The 25295-nt window shown below is 43.0% G+C and overlaps 2 protein-coding genes across 5 annotated transcripts; both read left to right on the top strand.

Annotated features, from left to right (window-relative positions):
* Positions 1 to 939: 939 nt before the first annotated feature.
* LOC100708035 (transforming growth factor beta-1-induced transcript 1 protein) lies at positions 940 to 11790 on the top strand. Of its 2 annotated transcripts, XM_005463875.4 has the most exons (12): positions 940 to 1375; positions 4822 to 4872; positions 5134 to 5282; positions 5383 to 5438; positions 6579 to 6715; positions 6792 to 6873; positions 7336 to 7420; positions 8093 to 8287; positions 8364 to 8537; positions 8665 to 8746; positions 9775 to 9923; positions 10979 to 11790. In XM_005463875.4, the coding sequence occupies exons 1-12, from the start codon at positions 1363 to 1365 to the stop codon at positions 11243 to 11245; spliced, it is 1440 nt and encodes a 479-aa protein (XP_005463932.1). In that variant the 5' UTR covers positions 940 to 1362; the 3' UTR covers positions 11246 to 11790. The 2 variants fall into 2 exon arrangements, with proteins under 2 accessions (XP_005463932.1, XP_005463933.1); XM_005463876.4 differs by lacking the exon at positions 4822 to 4872 and having other exon boundaries at positions 942 to 1375.
* Positions 11791 to 12983: 1193 nt separating this feature from the next.
* Positions 12984 to 19870, top strand: patl2 (PAT1 homolog 2). Of its 3 annotated transcripts, none has more exons than XM_013266486.3 (19): positions 12984 to 13218; positions 13417 to 13570; positions 14613 to 14905; positions 14995 to 15057; positions 15147 to 15200; positions 15280 to 15444; positions 15589 to 15654; positions 15738 to 15883; positions 16350 to 16424; positions 16501 to 16624; positions 16741 to 16858; positions 17184 to 17290; positions 17376 to 17429; positions 17537 to 17679; positions 17759 to 17915; positions 18268 to 18408; positions 18725 to 18822; positions 18902 to 19042; positions 19138 to 19870. In XM_013266486.3, exons 1-19 carry the CDS (start codon positions 13195 to 13197, stop codon positions 19169 to 19171), a joined length of 2157 nt encoding a protein of 718 aa, XP_013121940.1. In that variant the 5' UTR covers positions 12984 to 13194; the 3' UTR covers positions 19172 to 19870. The 3 variants fall into 3 exon arrangements, with proteins under 3 accessions (XP_013121940.1, XP_013121938.1, XP_013121939.1); XM_013266484.3 differs by having other exon boundaries at positions 12986 to 13218; positions 16347 to 16424; XM_013266485.3 differs by having other exon boundaries at positions 12987 to 13218; positions 15741 to 15883; positions 16347 to 16424.
* Positions 19871 to 25295: the final 5425 nt, after the last annotated feature.

Here is a 25295-nt window from a genome sequence, read left to right on the forward strand (position 1 = left end):
ATGTCAAAGTAGGAGTTACGTGAATGCCAGGACCCAAGATTATTCAAGAGGGCAGTACAGCAACAAGATGATCATAAGCTGTACGTTTTTAGTGTGAAAACCATTTAACCAGTAAGATGGGAGTCTTTTTTCTTAATTATTTCCAAGTTAGTTTCACTGTAAACAGGTTGCTGTCAATTCTACAACTTACACTTTGTAAAAAATAATAATAATAATAAAAAAAAATACAGTAACTTTATTGTAAAACTTTTTAAAGGTAAAACCCCAACCCTGTAATTGTGTTTATTGTAATGTTGCTGCTACTGGAATTTACACTAATTTTCTGTCATTTTGAATAAACCTGAATCCAGTTGCCAAAATGTAAAATAAAATAGTTAATAAATAAGAATAATATAGACATACTAACATCTCCAATAAATAAAATGTAGATGCACCAAACACCAGGCTGGTTGTGCTGACGAAAGTCATTTTCTGCACAGTGTTATTTTATTTTATTGTTTTGCACACTATCAATTAAGTTTGTTCTTTTATTTCAGGTGACTTTTCCGTTTCTCCTACTTTAAATTTGTAGTGTTTACTAATTGTAATAAGTTTGGCTTGAGAATTGAAATAAAATGTAATAAAAGAACAAAAAAACTGGATATATCCTTTAATCCTGACACTCAAAACTTTGAAAACTGGCTTTGGGATACGCGTATTTTTGAGCCTAATAGTTTCTGTTCCTTTTCTATAGCCTTATAAAAAAATACCCCACCCACCCAAAAGGAAAAGAAAAAAACGCTTTCAAAGTGTGAATCACTAATATCTCACTAATATTTTGTTGGATTTTTAGTCCTATGCACGCACACGGAAATGAAACAAGTACGTAAGAAACCAAAAATGGGAAGGTCCTGTTATTAAAACCCTGAAACCAAAACCGTGAAATTGAGCGTCATTTCCAATATTTTCTGTGTTCATGACTACACGGTTGCAGCAGAAGCAGCGGCGCGTCCACTCTTAGAGCCACTAAATCCTTAATTTTCGATCCCAAATATGGACTAGGAATGTCCAGGGTGACGTCTCGTGTCCGGGGAATGCGAGTTTGTAACCGCATTTATTTAACTACGCCTTCCCCGCTCTGAGGTCCTGGTAGGCATTACACAGGAAGAGAGCCGTGTTGGAAAAAAAGAGACGGGACGCCCTCCTCCTCCTCTTCCTCCTCCTCCTTCTGTTGGCGGATAACGGTGCCCAAGAAGTTATTCAGGACCGACGCAGACAATAGCGCCGAGACCTTCTATCCAGCTGTGATCCACGGCCATCACTACTGATTAATGGTGTCTGCGCTGTGTCACAAAGAGGGAAACAGTCGGCTGAGATCCTATCATGGAGGATTTGGGTGAGTATTACAGCTGCTCTTCGTTTCATGCCTTGTAACTACATGTTGAGATATCTTGAAGGGATCTGTGGGGAAGGGGTGGTGTGCCCAAACAGAGGAAATAAGGTCTCTGTTGATTCTGGCAGTCATAGAGTACAGATCCCTGGCTTACAAGGACATGTAGAATAGGGCTGTAACATAAAGAGCAATGGAAAGCAGTAGGAAATACTTTTAAAAAAAATGAGCAGTACAAGTTCCCAGTCAGCAACAGTGACGAATTTTCTTATAATAACTCATGCATGCCAATATGTTAGATGTTTGTAGAGCTGTGTTTTACCTTCATCGTGCAGGGGCACATACCCACAAATACATGCAGTCAGGTAACACATGAACCGGTGCCCTGCTCTACATCTGCCCGACCTTCACTCGGGTCTTCATGTGCGGCCTGCAAATGCAATAAAAAGCTCTGAAAATTAGATTTAAAGGGGTCCAGAGCAGACATGTCCGTCCATTAACATTAACAAGTATGGGATGGATGGAGTGCCACATAATGTTGAAGAGAGTGTTTTCCATTTTGAAGGAATTGAAGACATGAGAGAAGACAGCACCAGACAGCATCCCCTCCATTTCTGAATGATACTTGAAGCAAATGTCTTATTTTCTCTAAAACAACATGATGGGAAGCTGACTCTTTGTGTCAGAAAATAGCTGTGTGTTGGAAAGGCCCTGAAATAGCCCGGGACAACGCTGCTATTTGTAAAAGCCACAGAGTTCAAGGAAAACAGACATGGCTTTTGCCTCAGCTGCCCATTCGCGCTCTCTGGGAGTTTCTTCTTTTTTTTCACTAAGTACACTTCAGGAGTGGAGCATTTGTGCTTCTCAAGCAACACGAGGAGGGAAAAAAATGGCATGGTGTACACATCTGGGCACATCTGGATCGGATTGCACACGGTGACACGGAGGTGCTGGGGTTGAGCGCCATGTTCGAGAGTCTCGGTTTGCGCTGTCGTCCAACAGTGTTGTAAGTTTATGCATCGGATTTGGCGAGGCTTTCGGCGAGAGAGACCACTTGTTAGAGAGGCCTATGGCCAAGACAAACAAGTCTGCAGGCCGCTCTAAATATGGTCATAATTCCCATTGAGAGAAGCTCAGCTCCTTATATGTGCTGCTCAGCCTCTTGGAGTATGTGTGTGTGTGTGTCTGTGTGTGTGTAAGAGACACACAGAACAGCAGGGAGGTGGAGGGCGAGTAGTATATGCACACGGTTCTCACCGCATGGTCGTACCAGAAGTGTGAATCATCCGGGGTAGAAATGACCACAGCGGTGCGCTCGGGCCAGGCAAACTCGAGTTTTGTGACACATGGCCGAGCAGCGTGGCTTTAGAACATAGCACTTCACCAGACTCTGAATGAGAAATTCATGATTCATAATGTGACAAGCCTTGTGTAGCTGCTTTAGATGGGAAGTCGCCCTGTGACGCTTTCTCCAAAGCCACGAATGAACTCTGACCTGCAGCTCGTAAATCAGCATGCAGCTTGGTAGAAAATGGACACGTCAAATTTCATCCATTAAATAGACCGGAATTTTCTGGCAATGTGACTAAATGCTGTTCTTTTTCTACATCAATAACTAAGAAAACCAGTTGTGCAATGCTCGTCTGTCACACTGAGTCACAGCTGCAATACAAGAAAGAGTGTGATATTACTAGATGAAGCAGTTACTCCACATCTGAGGAGTGCCTGAGATGTGTCATCCGTGGCTTCGGGAGGAGGTTTCATGGAAACACCATTCACCTGCTTCCAAGTAGTAATCAAGACTGGAAAACATTATTGTTTTCTACAAAGCTTTGACTTGCATAACTCGTACCAGAACCCCCCCCAAAAAAGTACATCTTTTTTTCTTTTAACCAAAATGTAATAGATATTGCATCATTGTAAACCGTTTACTGAAAACATTTGAAGGTCTTTTAAAGAAATTTGGAATTCTTAGATCTCAGTTTTTTAAATATCCACCATCTGTTATCAGGATCCTCAGACCTAATTTACAAGCTTCCAAAGTTTTTTTAGATAAAGTGCTTTCAAACACTTTGTACGCTCTCACGTCATACACCTGCACATTTCTAGCATCTGCTGATGATGTCACAATGTTGTTATGGTTACGTTAGCTTGGGCTTTACAAATTGAGGACATTAAGTTTGAGTTCTCAGGCATCCAGGTCTAGAAAATAAAGCAAGTGGACTTTTTACCATCCATCCATTCTTTTCCGATTATCCAGTTCAGAGTCTCGGGGCCCTTTAGCCTATCCCAGCTGCCACAGGGTGAATGTTTTGCCTCCCCTGTAGCTGTTAAATACCTGGGACTCTCCGTCAGCTCTTGGATGAGAGGCAAAACATCTTCACAAACTAAGTCCAGCTGCCTTTCTTCAAGCACTCGAGACAGGATGTTTGTCAGCCACATGATTGGATTTGTTTGTTCACGGGATCAAAAGTCGGGATATTTTGTTGTCTGACTTTAGCCGGGGAATGCTATCGATAAGCCTGTTTTCCATTCCTATCATGTTAAAGTGTTAACATACCCATAATAGACCCATATTTTGTACCCTCATACCTATAACAGACCCATTTCTGTAATATATCTATATTATTGCTAATATATATTTCGTAATATATCTATATTATGGTTAAAGCACTTTCTGGATGGATGCAAACTGCATTTCGTTGCCCTGTACTTGTGACATGTGCAATGACAGTAAAGTTGAATTCTATTCTATTCTAAAATACAGTACAAAAAGCCTCTGTCTGGTAAAAAGTGTCACTGCTGTGTGCTTGACTTCAGTAGCCCTGAGGTAACACGAGTCTTCTCCATCAGTCTGGAGCCAGCTTACAACTGGACTGACCTTTCTTATTTATTTTAACTTCTTGGAAAGGAAGGCCAAAATTTTCATTTTGATAATATAAAAGTTAAAAAAAGGGACTGGTACCCTTTCAGGACTCACAATAAATGGTTGCTATGTCATTATACATACATGGTAAACCACTGTTACTCATATGAAGTCCTTTTTCATCTTCAGTCTGCTTCGGTCTTTGGTTGCTTGTCAGGATAAGTGATGTCATACAGCTGTAGATGCTAACACTTGAGTGAGTTTAGTTTCTGTGCAGCTTCTACTTCAGTGTGAGTGTGTGAGTGTGTGTGGGCGGAGGAGTGGACTCAGATATCAGCTGCCAAACACTCTTCCTCCTCTGCTTCCTTTCCACACTGGCATGTTTAGAATATGAATGCAGGAACGTTTGAGCGTCTGAGTGACCTCACCGTCAGTGGACTATTTCTGAGCTGCGCCGGTTCTGACTGTCCTGTCCTCTGAGTGATGAGCGTCCGCCGGCGCTCGCTGTCCTCCGTGTTGTGTCTCGGTGTGTGGGCTAAATTGCTGCTGCTGTATTGGTCACAAAAGGCTGTCTGTGTCTCCTCAGGAGTGCCTGAGCTGCTTAACTACCCTCTCAGTCCTCGTATTGTTGTGTTTGGTACGTAGCTGCCTGTGCATGCGTTTGTATGTGTTTCGTCTCGTCTGTCGTTTACCCGCCTCTCCTTAACTCAACTTCATACCTTCTTGTCATGCAGCCTAATACTTTGCATGCTTTTTAAATTAACTTTCTTAACTTGAATCTCTTGATTGACTTTTAATACTTGGTAAATAAACTTAGCAACATCAGGGACAACCATGAATGTTTGTGACGTGAAATGTGGCTTCTGTGGTGCTACAGAATCTTCTCTCTCCCTTCCAGATGCCCTTCTTGCTGATCTGGAGAGCACCAGCTCTCCTTTACCTCGGTGTCCCGTCCTGCTCACCTCTGACCCGCCCCAAAATTCCGATCCCACCACCCAGGACTCAGCCCAGACCCGGCCGCCGCCACCCGCATACACCCCGCAGCAGGTGGTCAATCCGGGCCACGTTCATATCAGTTTTCTTTCTTCCTGATTATGCAGAGGCTTTGATAAAGTTTGTTTGATCACTCGTCTGTTTTGTCTCTTAGACCGTTTCTTCAGCAATGAAGACCACACAGAACTCCACCCCAGACAAATTATACAGGTAACTCCTTCCCAGATGTCTTTTTCCATTGCTCACAGGATCACCGGCAAATTCATTACTTGTTCTGCTGTTCTATCTAAACAGCCAATCACACGGCAGCAACTCAGTGTATTTTGGCATGTAGACATGTTTCCAGCACTTTGTTAAATCTACGCCTCACAGAATTAAAGCAGTTCTGAAGGACCAGACTAGCGAGGAGTACCTAATAAATGAAGAATTAACTGTATGACATGTATTTCTGAGCCAGGTTTAAGGCATCTAAATTTCCTGCTGCTTTTGGCCTTGTTCAAAATACCACAAGCAAACACATCATCATTGTTGTTTTGGCTCTTTCCTCTAAATTGCCCAGCTGAAGGTGATCAGACCTCAGCTTGTGTCCAGATGGCTTGCTATCTGTTTGTTCCATGGTTTTCCTCTCTTGCCACAGCCATCTCGAGGCTCTCTCTACCACATGTGTGGTGTTGCAGATTCCTCTGTTTTCCCTCGATGCCCAGTGTAATGAAATCTAAGGACAGCAGCTTCCCTGCTTTCAGCAATCTGCTCGTACTTAGGGAGCTTCTTCTTAAAGACCCACCAAAGCAATAATCCCGGGCGGGTGTTAGCCCCCAGCATAATGAAATACCCCAAGGACTCGAACACAACAGCAACTGGTTTCCGCCAGTTGGGTGTGATGATCTAATGAAAATGTGTTTGTTCTAATCCACCAGCAGCTGCTGGTCCCAGATGTGCTAGCTGATGGTGATGGCTTCTTTCCCGTTGGGTGACCCTCAGGACTTAATCAGTGTGCCTAAAGTGTCCCTCTGTCTTAGGGAAGCAGCTCAGGATGTGCTGCAGAGATGCACATTTTGAGCACAGCTGGCACGGAGACATTTGGCCAATGTGTGAAGTTTTGATGGGCTGGGATAGAGTGTTTTACACAGAGAGATAAGTGGGAGTGTTTCAGTGGGTCAGCATGTTGATGTATGAACCCAAACCCTGTTAGGAATCTCATTCATTTTCTATACATCACTCTTTGCAAAGCAATGTGTGGTTTTTAAACAAGTGAGAGAATTCTCCTTCCCGCATAACGAGTCCAACCACATTGTTTATACTTTGTTTTTCTAATGCCTTTCATTGTTAACATTATCTGTCTCCCTGCAGCACCGTGTGTAAACCGCGCTCTCCCCGAAGCGCAGATCCTCCTCTGGCCTTCTCTTCCTCCTCGCTGCTGGGGGGAGGTCTGAGTGAACTGGACCATCTGCTACAGGAACTCAACGCCACCCAGTTTAACATCACAGGTTAGCACGTGTGCATGTGTTTTAAATCCTCGTGTTTAAATCAGATTTCTTATCTATGATCCTGTTTTGCTGTCAGATGAGATCCTGGCTCAGTTCCCTTCTTCTAAGAAAGATGAGAGGGATAATATCAAGGATAAAGCACCAACCTCCTCCTCCAGGTACCAAATCCACAGGGAAACAAGAGAGTTTTAAGCTTTTAACAATACATATCTCAGCAAGAGTATAATCTGTCTAACTGTATATGACTGAGGAAGTAGGACTGTTTTATGCAGACACACCCTTTTAAAATCTGCTTATATTTAAAAACCTGTAATATTATTTTTTTATTGCAAGTAAAAATCCATATTTGCACATGTGCGAGCGTGCTGCTGACACATTCCTGCCTTTTGCTCCACTCTGCTCAGTTTGAACGTGAGCTGAGAATTGCAAAGCAGCACTTAGGATGTTAAAATAAACTGAGATATGCCGTTAACACAGGAGAGAAACGCCGTGTATAACATGAGATTTACAACAGCACTCCAAAGCATAATTACCATATTGCCTTGACTCAGTTTTTAAGCAGCATTTTAGCATGTTTCCGATCATGTGTGTAATCTTTGGGTTTGATTTCGGTGTTTTAGCTCTGCAAAGCCTTCTGCAACATCGGCCACACTGGAACTGGACAAGCTGATGGCTTCGCTGTCTGACTTCAGAGTCCAGAGCACAGTAAGAGTCACCCACAGCTGCATGAAAATGCTAACCTGTCAACTTTTTACTTGTAAATTCCCAGCAGTGCTCACTATATGACTTTTACAGAATGCTAATATTAGTGTTGGATCCCTGTAGAGCTTGAGTTGACTTCATAATGGCTACACTGTTACTGTGCAGCCTGCTGGCCACAGCACATGCCTGCTGGTACAGATCAGTCACCAGATATGGCTTGTGGATGAAAATTAGTCTTGGTCTTAATTTTTCCAGAGTCTAAAATAACTTCAGATTGTCGGTATTCAGCTTAAAGATCAGCGTTTGGAACAGCTTATAATCTAGTTCTCTCCTTTTTGGTGAGTCGGCTTGCGAGCAGAGTAGGCAGTTCTGTCATTATAAGGCTGTTTAGTTTCAGTATGCAGTCCAGCTGTGAGTGATAAACAAGACTGTTGTGGGAACAGAGTCTTAAAAGGGAAACTTCTCCACTGCATATCCACGACTAACCAGGCTAAAGTCTCCAGGCAGTGCAGAGAGACATCTGTGGAGCCTTGGCTCAAACTATGTGCAGTATTGTTATGATTTGACTCCTCACATTGGTTTCTTCCAAACAATTTCATTTCCAACATCTGTGGAGTGATGATAAACTCCCAAAGAATTAACATCATAAGGACTCTGTGCTTTGTCTTCTCTCAGCCAGCTGCGCCTGTCACTCCAGCGCCCGTTACAGCATCACCGCAGCAGCCAGCCGCCGCCCCTCCTCAGCCTCCTTCATCAGGAGGCTCACTGGACAGCATGCTGGGACTCCTCCAATCAGACCTGAGCCGACAAGGAGTGCAAACATCCTCCAAGGGAAACTGCTCAGCCTGCCAAAAGCCAGTAGTCGGACAGGTGAGCTGTCAGAATATATCTGTCAGACATGCGATGAGGAAGACCCTCACTTTAGTTGACCAGGCTGTTTTTGCAGGTGGTGACAGCTCTGGGGAAGGTGTGGCACCCCGAGCACTTCGTGTGCACCGAGTGTGAGACGGAGCTGGGCAGTCGAAACTTCTTCGAGAAGGACGGGCGGCCGTACTGCGAGCCGGACTACTTCACGCTGTTCTCCCCTCACTGCGCGCACTGCAACAAACCCATACTGAATGTGAGCCGCTAAGATGGCAACATGTTTCCGTTATGCAACTCTGAGCTTATTAAAAGAGCTCAGATCGATACCCCAGCCCGCCTAAAGCTCTGTAACTTTCTTTTTTTTCACTTTAATCGTTGTGTAGAAAATGGTCACGGCTCTGGACAAGAACTGGCACCCAGAGTGTTTCTGCTGTGTGAAGTGCAGCCGCGCCTTTGGAGAGGAAGGTAATGGGTGGCACTGTTAATTCCTGTCACTGGTAACAATACAGTGCAGTCAGGCCACACTTACATGAAGCCCTTTATACTATACATCCTTAAGCATTCAGCATTCAGACAGCAAATAAAGCACATTTTATCTTATTTATTAAATTATTAGCTTATTTTAAACATTACAACCGGTTTCAGAGTTTATAATAACTTACAGTTTGCACTGATTCCAATACTTCATTGGTGCTTTTCCCCCCATAAGAGACGCTAAAACATTTGATTTTAACCTACACATTAAAAAAAAGGCTACATCCTGTCTGAATGTTTCATGACTAATGGGGTCTTGACAGATATTCAGATATTTGCCCTAATGTACTAATTTCTTGAAAAGATAACAAAGCTGCAGTGTCCATGACTGTAGGCGGCCATGTTTCTGTATCTATGTTTATGCGTTATATAACTGAAGGGTTTTAGGCCGCACCTCTTAATCTTTGAATGCCGGTGTATAACCATACAGTCTGTCGTTGCAACATTTGTGAAGGAATGCGTCGTTCTAATGAACTCGCCGAATTCAAGAGGTCAGATTGTGAAATTTCCTCCCTCCTCAGATATTCCACCATCACGTTTACATGGTACTTATTTAAAAGTGAAAGTATTTAGGAACCACAGCAGCTCAGCCATGAACTGGCAGAGCAAATCTTTGCATTCCGCTTTTATTTCCAGTTTACACGGTGTCCTAACGTTTTTTGGGATCGGGGTTGTATCGGCAGTTTCACTCTGCTGTGAATTTTGAGTCGAAACACTGAGTCTCTGTATTTCCTTGGCAAGAAAATGGCCAAATTTAAAGCAGCACGAGCTCTGAGATGGAAAAATACAGCCGCCGGTTGTTAGATCAGATCAGTAAAATGTAATGTTGCACAAACCGCAGTCACATAGAGAAGGTTCGGACTGATTTTCCTTTTTAAATCTGTGATATTATACAGTAAATCTGACATTTATCAAAGGAGCTCTTGAGCTGAGTCAAACTGTGGTGATGTCCTCTGCAGGTTTCCATGACCGTGAGGGCCAGCAGTACTGCCAGCAGTGCTTCTTGACTCTGTTTGCTTCCCGGTGTCAAGGCTGCAGCCAGCCCATCCTGGAAAACTACATCTCAGCTCTAAACTCTCTCTGGCACCCACAGTGCTTTGTATGTCGGGTGAGTGTTGCATTTTACTTGATCAAGAGTTGCAGCATTAATTGATGCGTTAGGCCTGCGGGTCGTTTGAGGTTAATCTGCTCTGAAAAAGGTCAGAAAGGCTGGAGAACACCACGGGAGTTTATGAGGAGATTAAGAGGAGTTTACATCCTTTAATACCAAGGAAGTCCCTTTTCAAAATAAAGTTAAAATACATTTATTTTCACAGCAAGGTTATGTTTAACCTAGACAACAAAAAGACTATTGCAGGATAGAATAGCAGAACACAAATATGCCACATGCGCAGGTAAGACATTACCTGGACTTTTATATTATAACCTAACATTGGCCACATCTGTCTTTTACTACAAAGATGTGGCAGACGAAGACGTCTTAAATAAAGGGAAGCTTTTCTGGATTTATAAATAACAGCTTGCTAAATGTCATGGATTAAACAGGACCTCAATTTTACTTCTTTCTTCTAACCTTTATTTGCCTTTATAGAAGCATTTATGTCGTCTATGTTTGCTGCTGCTCTCTGTTCTCCTTCAGCTGAATTTGGATGAATGTTTGGAGACTGCTCCTGTTGGTGGAGCATCACTAGAAAAGATTCAGTGTGTTCGTGGTCTCCATTTTATTCCTAGATGAAGGCCGGTGTGTCGAAACTGGGTTTTTTTTAGCTTAAACACAACCTTGCTGTGAAAATAAATGCATTTTAATGATATATTTCCCATCCTAGGAGCACTTCAAATAGGAGTTGATTCATTGATTGATTTTTTTCTTTGTAAAGCCGATTCTAAATTTCCCAGATTGAACATTTATGAGACCAGTGAGCTCATATTTATCCTTTGAGGAGTCTCCTAACCCACAGCTGCCACACTGAATCTGCTCCGTGGCAAATAGATCATGATGGCTGTGCAAGGAAACTTCAATGAGGAAGTTCATGCAAAAAACAAAACAAAACAAAAATAAGCTGGAATTATGTCATGGGAAAGTTGTCATTTCACATGAAAACGCTGTAATTACAGTTGCATGAGTCAGCGCTGTGACTGAGTCTCGCTTCCTCCTGTTTCCAGGAGTGCTACAGCCCCTTCGTCAACGGCAGCTTTTTCGAGCACGAGGGCAAGCCGCTGTGCGAGGCCCACTATCACCAGTCCCGCGGCAGCATGTGTCAGGCCTGCCAGCAGCCCATCCTGGGGCGCTGCGTCACCGCCATGGGGGCCAAATTCCACCCACATCACCTCGTGTGTCACTTCTGCCTGAAGCCGCTGAGCAAAGGCTGCTTCAAGGAGCAGGAGAACAAACCCTACTGCCACCCCTGCTTCATCAAGCTCTTTGGTTGAGGGCCCAGCAGGTCTTCGCCGGCCTGCCCTGAGAAGAAGCCCTGATGTGACTCTCAGTTCTCTCTTTTTTTTTCCTTTTTTTTGTTACTGTGGGAGTGAGGGCGGAGCTGGACTCTTTGTAAATTTTGAAGAATATCTGAGTCAGCAGAGAGATGAGGAGGAAGACAGAATCATCCAACCCAAACCAGCCCCATTTTATTTTAACCATGGACCTTCAGTGCGAGGTTACAAACTTTAACACGGCTCAGAAACAAAAACAGTGTGTTGAAATCAAATGAAAATTACGTTTTCCTACCAGATGTAAAAAGAAAATAGAAAAAGAAGCATAAATTTATACATCATTTGAGAATTTTTCCTGTTGTGCGAGGAAATCCTCTTTTAATATATTTGCTTTGTATTGCAGAAATTATCCACGTCACTGCAACTGCATTTTTATACCATATGCTGACTGCTACATTTGTTTTGTTTTTTTATTATTCATTCACTATTGCGCTATGCAAAATGCCAAAAAATGATTCCAAAGAATAAAATTAAAGCAAACACGACTTGTTTTTGAGTGTTGATGTTTCTTTATATTCACATAAGTCAGATTTAATCAATCAAAAGCTCCTCTGGAGAAAGAAATATTTGATCTCCTCCCTACTGGCAAGAACCTGGTGGGAAGGAAAAACACCCTCTTAACAGGAAGAAACCTCCAGCTCAGGGAGGGGCAGCCATCTGCTGTGACCGGTTGGTTGTGATAAAAGTCTGGTGAGAAAATTTAAAAGCATCAACCATCAGAAGATATAGATAGATAGATTATTGATAGGTTATTAGATTGGATGTTGAAAGGGAAGTTTCATGATATTAGTTTTATTTTTCAGTCATACGTCTGTGTATGACAAGCAGCTGATTTATACAGAATTACTGTAAGTCATTTCTTGTGCAGGGCAAGATGGTACATTCTTTAGTTTTTGACTCCTTTACAATAAATAGAGGAGAAATATACACTCACCGGCTACTTTATTAAGTACACCTAGCTTTGTAAGGTGATCAGGTGATAAAAGGATGGATGGTCAGGAATAATACTCAGGTGGACTGTGATGTTTAAATGATGCTCAGTTTCTACTGAGACCTAACTTGTTCCAAGATATGCACCACAACGTTACACCACTGGCAGTCTGCATCACTTATGGAAGGCAGGATGGATCCATGCCTTCATAGTAGTTACACCAAATTCTGACCCTACCATCTGAATGTCGCAGCAGAAACCTCAGTTTCCTGGAGTGGGACCCGGTGTGGTCTTCTGCTGCTGTAGCCCATCTGCTTCACGAATGGATGTGTGCACCCGCATACCTTGGTATGATGCTTATTCTGATGCACAGTTTGAGGGTTAAACATGTCTACGTCCATGAAAACAATGAGATGTTGCCACGTGATTGGCTGGATATTTACGTTAATGAACAGCTGTACAGCTGTACCTAATAAAATGGACACTGGGTAAATAAACGTTGTAGTCCTTTAAAATGTCTGCTGTGTGTGAGAAACTGTGGAAGTTTTTTTTTTTTCCTTCTGGACCATTAACGCGAATAAACATATGTGAGGAAAATACTGACTTTGGCCACCAGAGGTCACTATTCGCTCAGTGAGGATCGTGTGTAATTAATTGTAAAGTGGTTACAGGCAGGGTTTGAACACAAACGCAGGAAGAAACGAAGAAAAACTAAACTGTGTAACGAGTTAAAATCACCCAGACGACATGTGAGCGGCACGTGGGCGGAGGCGACGTGACAGCTGCTGGGAGCTGCGTGTGACGCGTCCACGCCTCCGCGTCACCTCACAGGTGAGCTCACTTAAAAGTTAATGAGCGTCACGCGCTGTCAAACGCGAGAACGCGGGTAACGCTGCGAAGGAGGTCATCGCGACCCGTCGGCTTCATCAGGAGAGGAAGAGAAGTTGTGAAATGCATTATGAGTGACTCAGAGCAGCAACACGTAAGTCTCCTTCAACCTGCTGCTCTTTAATGTGTGTGCTTTAATCAGGCAGCCATCGCATGCCCGGAATGAACAGATGGTGAAAGTGGGACTGAAAACTTCACACGTGTTGTTGCGTGATTTATTTATTGGGCTTATTTGCTGTTTAGAAATACTCCATTAATAAATGTTAAAAAGCACTCTGTCTCCACGCACCAGGATGCAGAGCAGGTGTGCGAGCCGCAGTGGCCTGAGAATGGAGAGGACTGGAGTGATGGAGAAGGTGGGACGGATATGGACTCGGGGCTTCTGCAGGCCATGGCAGAGGAAGATGAGGAGATAAACGTCCACAACGAGGAGACGTTTGGGATGGGTGTGTAGCTTGTGCTTACAGGTGTTCTTTGTATTGTCTGCACAAACTTCTTTTTTCCACGTGTCTGTGTGTTAAACTTGAGCTTTTAGACTATCAAAAAAAATGTAAGAATCCAGCATGATAATTTGGTTTTCTAACTTGAAATTGAGGCTTAATAACATTAGAAATGTTTATCTTACAGGTCAAATTAAGGTTAAGTGGAAAGAAATTATCAGTCTTCTTGCAGCTGCTCCTTTAGGGGTCACCACAGCCTACATCTCAACCCTCTGTCACACCAACCTCCTTCACTACATCCAACAACCTCTTCTGTTGTTTCTTCCTCTCTCCCTCTTACCTGGCAGCTCCATCTTCAACATCCAAACCATCTCAGCGTCTCCTCTCTGTAACTTTGTCCCCAAACCGCTCAACCCGAGTTGTGAAGATCTTAAAATGTTCAGCTCCAGCTCGGCCTCCTGCAGTATTGTTTTTATTGTGCAGCAGTCCCCACTGACGTAGCTCTGAACTACCTGACTCAGCAAAGCAGCTGAGACAAATTTAAGTGCCTTCTTAAATGCATAACGGCTCATAAGGTGCTGCATTTGGGGTTAAATCGGGCTTTGTTTGGTAACGTGTGCTGCTGTGCTCTAACCCAGGGTTGTGAAACATACGGCCCAGGGGCCTGAATCGACCCGGCAAAGTCTCCGGTCCAATAAAAGTTGGGGAGCTTTACCTGTTCGCAAACACTGCCATTGTTACTCACACAACACCAAAGTAATAAGCAAGGTTATTGTAGTTAAACTGAAAAACTAAATGTGAAAAAACACTTGGTTGATTAAAAGGAAAAAAGGAAAAACTTGACTTTTGGGAGAAAAAGATTTCAGGAAACCTCTGCAGCCTTTAGAGGACTTTTCTGGTTCTCTGCCCACTTGAAACAAATATGTGAAGCTGCATTTTACATCATCTTTACAGGGTAGCTAGGAGTCTAACCTGTTAACCTATCAGAAAGCAGTGTGTTAACTTTCACATCTGTTTGTTTGTTTTTGTTCCTTGTCTGCACGTCTAGATTTGGATGCAAACGGGACCACAGAAGAGTCCAGCAGCAGCCTTCAGTTTGGAGAGGCTCTGCCACCGCCGCCTCCGCCGCCGCCACCACCTGCAACACCCCCTCCCCCACAGCCCAAACCTCGCTCTCCCCGCAGAGCCCCGTCGCCTCCCCAACAGAAGCCGCAGTATTTTCCGCGGGCTTCCTTGAGGCAGCGCGGCAGAAGTAGGGGACAGAGAGGAGCTCTGGGCAGGGGGCAGATGTTTGAAGACCCAGCTGTGATGAGAATAATCGAGGGCCGACCAAGCCTCAAGGTGACAAAGATGAATTCTGTGTGTTGTCAGAAAATTGCACTAAAACAGTTCCTCGAATCCTCAGTTTCACCTGTTTTTGCTCTTTGAAGAGCCTTGACAGTGCCATAGTAGATTGCGGGACCGCCATGTACCAGCGTCCCTTTGAGGATGATGTAAGTGCCAACTTTGAAAGTACCTTTTACTACACGGTTTTTCTTCTGTGGTGCTAATGCTTCTCTTCCATGTTTGTTTTCCGTCCTAGACGATGATGCCCTCTTACAGAAAAACCAGAAGAACCTCAGGATCCATACTTGAGGTTATGATCACTTAGGAACGTGTTATACATATGACAAGTTCATTGTATTTTTATCTTTGTATCTTGCTGTGTTCTGTAGGACAGTGCTATAGTGTGTGTAATTGGTCACAGAGGTAGAGGTCAGCACCTGAACTCCAACTTTGTTGACTTGCCGTACTCCGCCGGGCCCCTTTATGGGGTCAGGCGAGGGGAATCCAGAGGATTGTACTCCAGAAGACCGTTTGGCCATCGAGGACCCACTCAGGTGGGCAACCGGCTTTTTACCACCTGGATATTTGTGTAACTGGATAGATGCTGTTGATGTGTGTTACTGCTTCTAAACAATTAGCTGGCTCATTGTATATTGTGGACTTCTTCCCTTTTTTAAATTCTACTTTTTTTCATGCAGGTGTACCCACCCATAGTACCAAGATCCCCCCTCTTCCCACGTCAGCCACGCCAGCATTACAATCAGGTTGATTCCAGCATTGCTCACGCCTTCATTTCTGTGCTTTTATGCAGATCTGATTTGATCTTGACTTTTATTTTGTACTAAAGCAGACCAGGGCATTCATGTTTCCTCCAACCCACCCCTGCCCCTCGACGCCTCAGACTCCCAAAATGATGCAACTTCGCTTTGGAGCCAACTCACCAAGGCCGTCCCCCTTTTACAGCCCCTCTTCTAATCCAGTACAGCCTTTCAGGTGCTTGATGATAATGCTGTTGCAATGGGTTTGGTCCACAAAACCGGTTTAACAAACTGATTATAAATTTTTAATTCATGAAGTTTGAGATGCACAAAGTTCAAGGTGAGCATCAGTGGTTCACAGGTGTTGGGTGTGAACCTGGGCGGGGCCCTTTCTGTGTGAGGTTTGCACCAGAGAACATGCTAGTTTAAAGCTGCCTCTCATAGTTTAGGACACTTTAAAAAAGAGACTTTTAATCTGTTTAAATAAAAGCTTGAGTATTGTGTGGTCATGCATAAATATCAGTGAGTGGTGCTAATGTTTATCTGCAAGGTACAGGCAGATGTTCTTGGATGTATAAGGCTTCTGGAAATGAAAGATGAAGATTTAATATGTATAAATGCGTCTTTTCTCTTTATGCGCTCATAACGGAGCACAGTCTGAGATTTCATGCATGCTGATGAGACCGTTCTCTAACCAGTAGGTACCCCGGTCCAGCCACGCAGCTTCATCCCCAACACAAACGACTGCTTAGTCAAAAACAGCGGCTATTCCAAAGGTTGGTGCATGGAGTGAAGAATTTGATCGTGTTTGGTCATTCACTTTACTTACGGCCAAATCTGACCTGCTTATAGAAAGCCAGAGGGCTGGGATCCGTACTGTAACCTCATGACGGCCAAAGAGAAGGAGTGGATCACCCGGCTGCAGATGATCCAGCTGCAAAGTGAGAATCCTTACCTTGAAGACTACTACTATCAGGTAGGAAATTAAAGCTTTGCTCTTTAATACACCTTGCTTTTTAATTTTTTGATGAGGGAGGGGAAACCAAGAAGCATTTCATTTTTGATTGCCGGTGAACCTTTAAACTGTTACAGGAGTACTATCGTCGAATAGAAGCAAAGATGGCCGAAGAGGAGCTGGGCATAAGGAGCAAGAGGGAGCCCCCTAAGCTCACCACGCCTTACGTCAAAAAAACAGACGCCTACACACCGGGTTAGTGAGGCACAGGCCGCGTTTCTCATTGGCTGTTGAGACGCTTGTACCAGAATTTCCCCGTGGGAGTAGGAGAGACATGATCTCCACGCTGCTCTGTTTTAACAAACATTTTTCCTTCCAGCTTCTGATGGACTCATTTGAGTCGGTGAATAGTGCATGCAGGTAGTCCTGCCTTTTTGAATGTTTTTGGAGGTGCACGAGGCCTAAAATGCTTCCATCCTAATGCATTTGTCTTATAGATGCCTTATTTTTGATCCTTCTGAAAGCATCGGTTTCTACAGGAGTTGCTCTGCTTATGTGTAAGCGTCTCTTGTTCTTGCAGTGGTGCACATTGAAGGCTCTTTGGGTCAAGTTGCAGTTTCCACGTGTTACTCTCCTCGCCGAGCCATCAGTGCTGTTCATGCAGTCCAGCCTCAGGGTCTGCTTGAGGTGATTGTGTATTTTGGAGGCAGTTCCCTGTGTTTGTTTTCAGTCTGCCTTTCCTGCTACTGACCTTTATTTCCCTTCATTTAAGGATCAGAAAGACACCAGACTACAGCGATTAGACATCCTTAACAAAATAGAAAAGGTACCTGATTATGACTTTGACACAGCAGTGAGTTGTTGTTGTTGTTGTTGTGTTTTTTTTTGTTTTTTTTTAATTTGCCTTCTTATAAAATGGCTTCTGTCCTGCAGTTGTTCATGGTTCTGTTAGAGGTGGAGGAAACGGAGAGGATGAAAACTCCATTGTTGTCCGAAGCAGAAGAAAGGAGGTTGATGGAGAAGATTCAGAGGAAAGTGGAGCACATCTACTCCCAGCTGCAGCACCACAATCCCCTGTGAGTCATGCAGTTTGTCATTTAATGCATCCTAACATGTGACTTCATCATTTTAAACACTTCTCAATTTTTGATGCAGGGAATCGGGAGGGGACTTCCTTCCTTTTCTGCTCATCTCCAAAGGCAAAAAGCTCGTCGCCCGTCTGCTGCCGTTCTTGAAACACGATTCTGCACTAAAAATCTTGCGTGTTGTCACCATTAACCTACCAACACTGATGAGCAGAGACACAGACGAGGTAGGGCAGCTTTATATCTGTGCAAAAGAAAACGTAAGCTGAAAGGTCTGCTTAGCAACACCACTTGCTGTACTTGGTGATATATTTATTTTTGGTTCTTGTTTGGTTTCCTGATGTTACTCAGCCTTCACCAGTTACAGCTGGTTTTACAGTCTACACAGACGGGGAGAGACTGAAGAATACATTGTACCTTGATATATTCCAGTTACAGGAGAGATTTGCAAATGAGGAAAAACTCTACAGGCCTACTTGGCACAGCTCCACCTGTAAACACAAGGCTGGAGTTTTGCACATAAATGATGAACATCAAGTGTCTTTATAAAAATTACTGGGCTTAATCTTGTCTTTTCAGACCCTTCCAGTGCTTTACCCACCTCTTCGAAATGTGATCGGTGGGATGGCGTTCAGTCAGCTCATTGGCGTCCTCAAAGATCTGACCTCTTTGGAGTCTCTAACGGCATACGAGTGTCTTGAGCTGGCATGTCAGAACAAGGTCTGTGTTTTTGTGCTCTGACCTTTTATTACAAGGCCCTGCAAGTTCAGCTTAGCCAGGATGGCATTCTATTTTCTGGCTTCACTTATCTTAACATGGTGGTTTATCAACTAGTTAAGTTAAGCCAGGGTTCATCAGCGGCTATGAGCACATTTACATGAAGCATGATGTTGTAGTATCTGATCAATCACAATATTGTTAGTGTATATTTGAGTAGGCGAGGCTAACAGCAGTGAATCCAGGGTTAACCCTAAAGTTGCCTGGATAGTGGTACAGGTCTTTGTTCTTATTGGTGGATTTCTCTTCTCCCTTTCAGTTCGGACTGTCCTTACTGTACGCTCTGCTCTCCCATGGAGAGAAGCTGCTGTCCTCGGGTGTTCCTCTAGAGCCCAGCATCGGGGACTTTGAGACCTGGTGGGAGTCTTTTAGGTTTTAATATTAAATGAAGTGACGGGTTTAAGCTTACTCCTGAGACTGATGTTTTCTCTCTTAGGACTGACATCATATTCCAGGTGGCAGGACAACTATCCCAGTGTTCGCTGGTGGAGCCGCTCCTCCTGCCCTCAAACCTGCTCACTCTCTTCTGCCGTTACCTGGACAAGCGTACGGTGCATCAGCTGAAAAGCAACATGGAGTAGGTTCTTTTTGCTTTAGAGGATGATGACTTAAATTGCTTTAATAGAACTATCGTGGACGTAGATGCAAACATCACCAAATATCTTCATTCAGGTCTGTTACTGGATGCCTGGCTCTTCCATCTTAAGGTGGACAGCGGTGGCTGGTGTTCTATTGATGACCAGGATGCCGTGAGCACTAGAGTGAAAGGAGGCGAGGCACAAACCCCCCTCGGTGCTCATTGAAACGGACGCTATATATGTGCATTTAATGTCCTTTGAGCTTTTTGATTCTTATTCCCTCCCCTCACCCGTTCCCTCACTTTTTTTTTTTTTTTTTTTTTTTTTTTGCACTTGAACTGTTTCCCTCTTCTTTTTTTTTTTTTCTTTTTATCTGATCATCTTACTTTCCTCACTTTGGTTTCCAGTAGGTTACATCAGCGTTACAATGAAATCGCAACCCTCCCATTTTCCCAATTTGGACCTTAAACCTCTACATTTAGATTCAGTCACTTCTAAATGTGCTGTTTCACACTTGGTGACCAGGGTGTGGATTGTATAGTAGTGTGTGTGATTGTACAGCTGAACCAATATGTTGACCATTTGAAAACCATTTAAGGACGTTGTTGTGGCCCATCAATGTGCCGTGCGGTTTTGGATTTTGTTGAAGGGCTTGCATTGTTTATACTTGTAGTGAACGTAATAGGATGCATTTGTAAATTTCTATCTGAAAAGTTTATGTTGTGAAGAGAGATTTTATTTATTCATTTGGAAACAGGAATAATTTAAACTGCACCTTTGTACAGCACTTGCAATATAAATAAAAAAAAAAAAAAACTTTGAAATTGCTCAAGTCTGCAGAAATGAAGTGAAATGATTTTTTTTTTTTTGTTTTTTTTTTTTGTGTGTGCTCTTTGCAGTCTTAAAGGCTCCTGCTGCTCTCGTCAGACCTCATCTTTGTGTTATCTTGGACTTCTTAAATGCTCTCTGGCAGATGGTCCGCTCACCACAGTGGACCGTCTGCCTCTCTCACCCTACCCTCAGCATCCTCCTGTCACACACACTCTCTGCATGTCACTTAACTACACCCATGAGTCTGTCTTCCTGCCTGGCATCTCTGTGGGTCAGTATGTCCACTTTCTCTCCTGTGCACATGTCCAAACCACCTCAGCCTTACCTGTCTTTGTCTCCTTCTCCCGGTCTTATAATCGTGTCCCTTGGGGATCCCTTTTTTTTTTCTTCTTCCCCCCTTCCTCCTCCTTCAGTGCCACAGTCTCCAAACCATACATAACTCCAGGTTTTGTTACAATCTTGTAAAGCTTCTCTTTCGCTCTTGCTGTGATTGTCAGAAATCGCCCCTGGCACGCCTCTTCACCCACTCCACCCTGCCTGCACTCTTTTCCACCTTTCTTGTGCACTGCCTGTTGCTTTGGATGGTTTGTTCCAGGTATTGAATGTCCCCCACATTCGCTACATTTGCTTCCTGCAGCTTTACTGTTACATACTCACACTGAAGATCAGTGTTTGCAAATATCAGCCCAGGGAGATTTCCACCTGACCTCCTGTGTGAGCCTGTCCTTCAACATGCATACACGAAGAGGCTCGGAGCAGATTCCTGATGTAATCCAGCCTCATCTGTCACTCCTACCACTGTCTTCGTACACGTCCTGCACACTCTTCTGCCACTCCTGACTTCCTCATACCACACAGTTCCTCTCTTAGCAGCCTGTCATGTCTTCTCAGAAGTCGTCCTCTGTACTTTTCCATCAACACATTCAAAGTAATTGTTACATCTGCATGTTTTATCAAAGACACTTTTAAAGAATCTGTTTTGTAGCAGCCTGGTATGGAAAATGGCAGATTTATGGAGTGAATTCAAATATATCACCTAAAGAGAAGTTTTAATAAAATTATTTAACAGCGGTGGGAAGAGATTCCCAGGCACAGTGATCGGCTGATTGATGCTGACACCACATCTCAAACTAAGTGATTATAATGTGCATTACACGTTTTGCTGTTATTCCTGGTAATACTGTTTGCAAGTGGTTGCACTACCTAAGTCCTAGACACAGTGTTCTGGAGGCGGAGGCCTGTTGACTGAACACAGGTTTTCTCTAATTTAACTAGGATGGATGGATGGGGGCAGGAAACATGAACGATGACTCACACTACAGCATTTATAGGCGTAGCTAATTTATCTTGCCTTTAGACATTTCTGCTGGCTCTGCATATCGTTGGTGACCTCACTGCACCGTCCATCTCTACAGTCTTGAGTATGCAGATCACAGAGAAAGGTAAACTATTAAGACTGGCCCTTAAATTGTACCTGAAGTGGGCTGTTTTATATATTTTTGTTTTTAAGAGCGCATTTTATTTTATTTGATATCTATCGATGAAGTCTTCTAAAACTTTTTAAAAACTCTGGTTGCTTTCTTTTTTTAAGTGCTTGAGTCTATTTCAAGTATTTCACATTTGATCTTTCCCTTAAACTCCTGCTCAGACCTCTCACTCTGCTCTCACAGCTGTTGCCAGTGATGTAAGGTGAGGCTGGATTACCAGCACCAACTCCTGTTAGATGCTCGTGTTCAAAGATTCCTCCTCCCTGGCTGTTGACCAAACGCTGATGTTGATCCTCGCTGGCCAGGCTGCCTCTGCCAGCTGCAGGATCAACATCTGGACAGGAATGCATATGGCAGACATGGGTGTGTGCAGTCAGAGAATCCCTGCTGAACAAAAGCTGCTCTGTGGTCCCGATCAGCTTTTTTTATGGCGCACGGAGCAAGACGCCAACATCCTGACCACCGTGTCAAACCAAAGTCCACCGCGGAAGTGCAGTAAAGGCAGTTTAGGAATGAACTAGAGGTCGGCATCTGTGTTTAGACGGATTTGTTTGCTGTGATGGTACAAGTGCTGAAACGGCAAGCAATCAGGAGACTGAAGAAACTACTAAAAGAGTCTCTGACCGTTTTTTTGCTCTATATGTTGTTAGTGAGCAGGGATCTCCTTAATTTGGTCATTTTAGGCACATAGATTTGGTTGTGAGCAGAGAAGGGCTTTTGCCATATTCTGTTTAAATCTTGTTTACGAGGGGCAGCCAATGAGAAGAAAGTTGGCCTTAATATGGTGAGGAGCAGAAACTGTTTCCAACAGTGGATGAACCTGAGGCTCTGTATAAGGTAAATAAGAGTGATTCTGAGCTGTGAATAAGCTTTAGAAAACGTTAGGTCAAATAATCTAAAAAGCCTTCAGTTGATCCAAAACGATGCAGCATTGGTATTTCCAAGGAAGAGAGAGAGATCATATTTCCCCTATACTGGCTTCTCTTTACTTGGTCCCAGTTAAATCTAGAACTGATTTATAAACCCTTTTCCTTACATCTAAAGTCTTGAATAATCAGTGAAAATAATGTCTTAAACATTCGTTTTGAAAAGGTAAAATGGGAGGCAGGGCCTTTCAAGACTCACTCCTGTCGAACCAGCTCCCAGTTTGGGATTCAGGAAACAGGCAGCTAAAAATGTTTTCTCCCGGGATGGTTCGGTGGCCCTGAACCATCGCGTAGTTATACCACTATAGGCTCAGACTGCTGCAGGACATCCCATCATCCACTGAGCATTTCTTCTGCATCATTCACCTTTAGTCACTCCTCAGCTGTTCATGTAGCTCTGCAGCATACCATTAAACTTTCTCTTTACTCTCACATGGTGTGTCTTTTATCCTGTATCTCTATAATCTCTAAAATGATCTCTCTAATCCCTGTTTCCCCAAAAATACTAGGGAAACTGATTGATTCAGAAGACCCGATTTACTGCTGAACTCAAACAAGGAGTACAAAAAATGGACAAGGAGTCATCAGGGAAACCGATAATTAACGAGACAACAACTCCAGATGGCTGCCGGTTCCTGACCCCAATTCCACTGGATGCTTCTTCCTGTCAAAAGGGAGTTCTTCCTCCCCACTGTCACCCAGGGCTTTATCATACAGAATCACTTAACCTGAAGTGACTGGTTTTTTTGTGAATCGGCACTATATAAATGAAATTGAATTAATTATGAACATCTTATGGTGGATAAAATAAGTAAAGAAATGTTAAAAAAAAATAAACTTGTGGATTAGCTGATAACTATAACACTTATAAACCATCTTAACACCTAATATGTAAATAGGTATCGTATAAAAACCTATAAGGGCCTTGCTATTACTAATTCTTATCACAAGAACCTAAATGTGAAGCTTCGGTAGCTGAGTGATCAGTGATGAACTGAAAGACACATTCATTACCAGGTGGTGAAAAGCTGTCTCAGTTTGTCCAGAAGCCAAGTATGTGACAGGTCTGGGTGGGCTGGGAAGTGAGACATTAACCTCTTCTTGACCCCACAGGAAGAGGATTTGGACTTTAGGTGAGGAATCTGTGCGAAAGGTGAGAGATCTTTGTCTTTTTATTCACTTTAAACACACATGCAGCCGCTCTGTGTGCAGGCTGGAACCGTGAAGACGTTTTAGGCTGAAAGAGATGTGAAAAAAGCACCAAGCGCACTTCACTCAAGTTTCCATCATCATTATCTCTGCCAGCTGCCTACTCTGCATATGGAAGTGATGTCATTATTGTCCATTCAAAAATAAGGCTTCTTCAGAGGGGCTGCATGTTGAGCTTTCTGTTTGTGACTTATAGAAGTTTTGGTCTGTGGAAATATTTACCAAAGTAACCGTATTTTCTTTCTTTAATCTAAATACAGAGCTATAATGCTGCCTATTCATGTCATTGCATGCAGTTAGTTTGGCTGTGTTCTGTCACTGTAGTGCAGCAATTTGAATGATGGATTATATTTACATTAATCAGTCCTTCCATAGTTGGCTGCACGGATGAGGCTCAGTTCCTGTTCACGGTTGTTTTTATGCTGTACGGTGCTTTTGTAATCCAAGAGTGACCGGTGTCGTCGTCTACCTGCTATTTTGACAAACCTTCAGGGGAACATTATTCATGCTTTAGACACATAAGTAACTGCACTGATGACTGTGCACCCGTTTACATCGCAAAACTGCGGGCACTGTGGAAATAGAGCGACTTAATGGCTACAGCTGAATGTTTGTCACTATTAAAGGATTAGATGTGGTTGAGAGTTTTGGAAATGTAACTGATTAAATTTCGTTAAGAAGTTTTGTATGTTAGTAGAAAAAAAGTTTCTAATTCTAATAAATTTATAATTCATAAAAACATCCATCCATATAATCATGGAAAAAAGCAAGTACACGTCTTTAAGTTATAATATTTCACATATTAGGACATTAAATATTATGTTGTCCTAAGCAGGTCTTAACTCTTCAGATGAACACTGTGTTATTATTTAAATACAACCTTTCTGCTTCTATAGAAATTAAAAGGGCATGTTGCAGGCAGGTGCTGATAATCAAATGCATTTAATTAACTGATCATCAGTTTGTGTGGGTACCTCTATGAAAGCAGAAGTTTTGACATTTTGTTCGTCTGCAGCATTCAGATGTGTGTTAACACAGTGGGAAGGTGGAAAGACATTAGCAGTGATTGTTGGTGAAGTCCATCATTTTATAATTAGAACAATTAGTTTCAAGACAGCTGCCAATCTTTACAGGAGTGGACATCCCAAAAAATTCACCTCAAGGTCAAACATGCAATACTCAGGGAAACTGGAAAAAACCAAGAGCTACAGCTCACACTCCACAAGCCTCAGGAAGCATGTTAAATGTTAAAGTTCCTGTGAGTACAATTATAATAATTAATTATGGCTTGTTTGGAAAGGTTGCCAGGAGAAAGTGGAGGCCATAAAGCACAGTGACATGTTTGGCAAAGAAAAAAACACAAATATATTTGTGTAACTGTCAGACATGATGATGGAGGTGTGACGGTTTGGGCTTGTTTTGCAGCCAAAGGATTTGGGCACCTTGTCGTCACTGAGTCAACCATGAACTCTTCTGTATACCAAAGTACTCTAGAGTTAAATGTGTCCATTAGCCTGACAGCTTGGCTCATATTGGATCAGCAACAGGACAATAATCCAAACTACAGCAGCAAATCTACAACAGAATAACTGAAAAACAACCAAATGAAAAAAGTTTCACAGTGTACTTTTTTCAGTGTTTTTCACAGACTGCTTCCCTATTTTGGTTTAGTTTGTATTAAATAAATGACACTGTGTCCTGAAACTGAGGGTTTCTTTACTTAAATTTCCTGCTTACATCAAAATCATTTCTGATTCTTTTCTTTCAGTTTATACTTTTAAAAATGGTGTATAGTATAG

This window comes from Oreochromis niloticus, linkage group LG8, assembly GCF_001858045.2.
Source record: "Oreochromis niloticus isolate F11D_XX linkage group LG8, O_niloticus_UMD_NMBU, whole genome shotgun sequence".
Lineage (NCBI taxonomy): Eukaryota > Metazoa > Chordata > Actinopteri > Cichliformes > Cichlidae > Oreochromis > Oreochromis niloticus.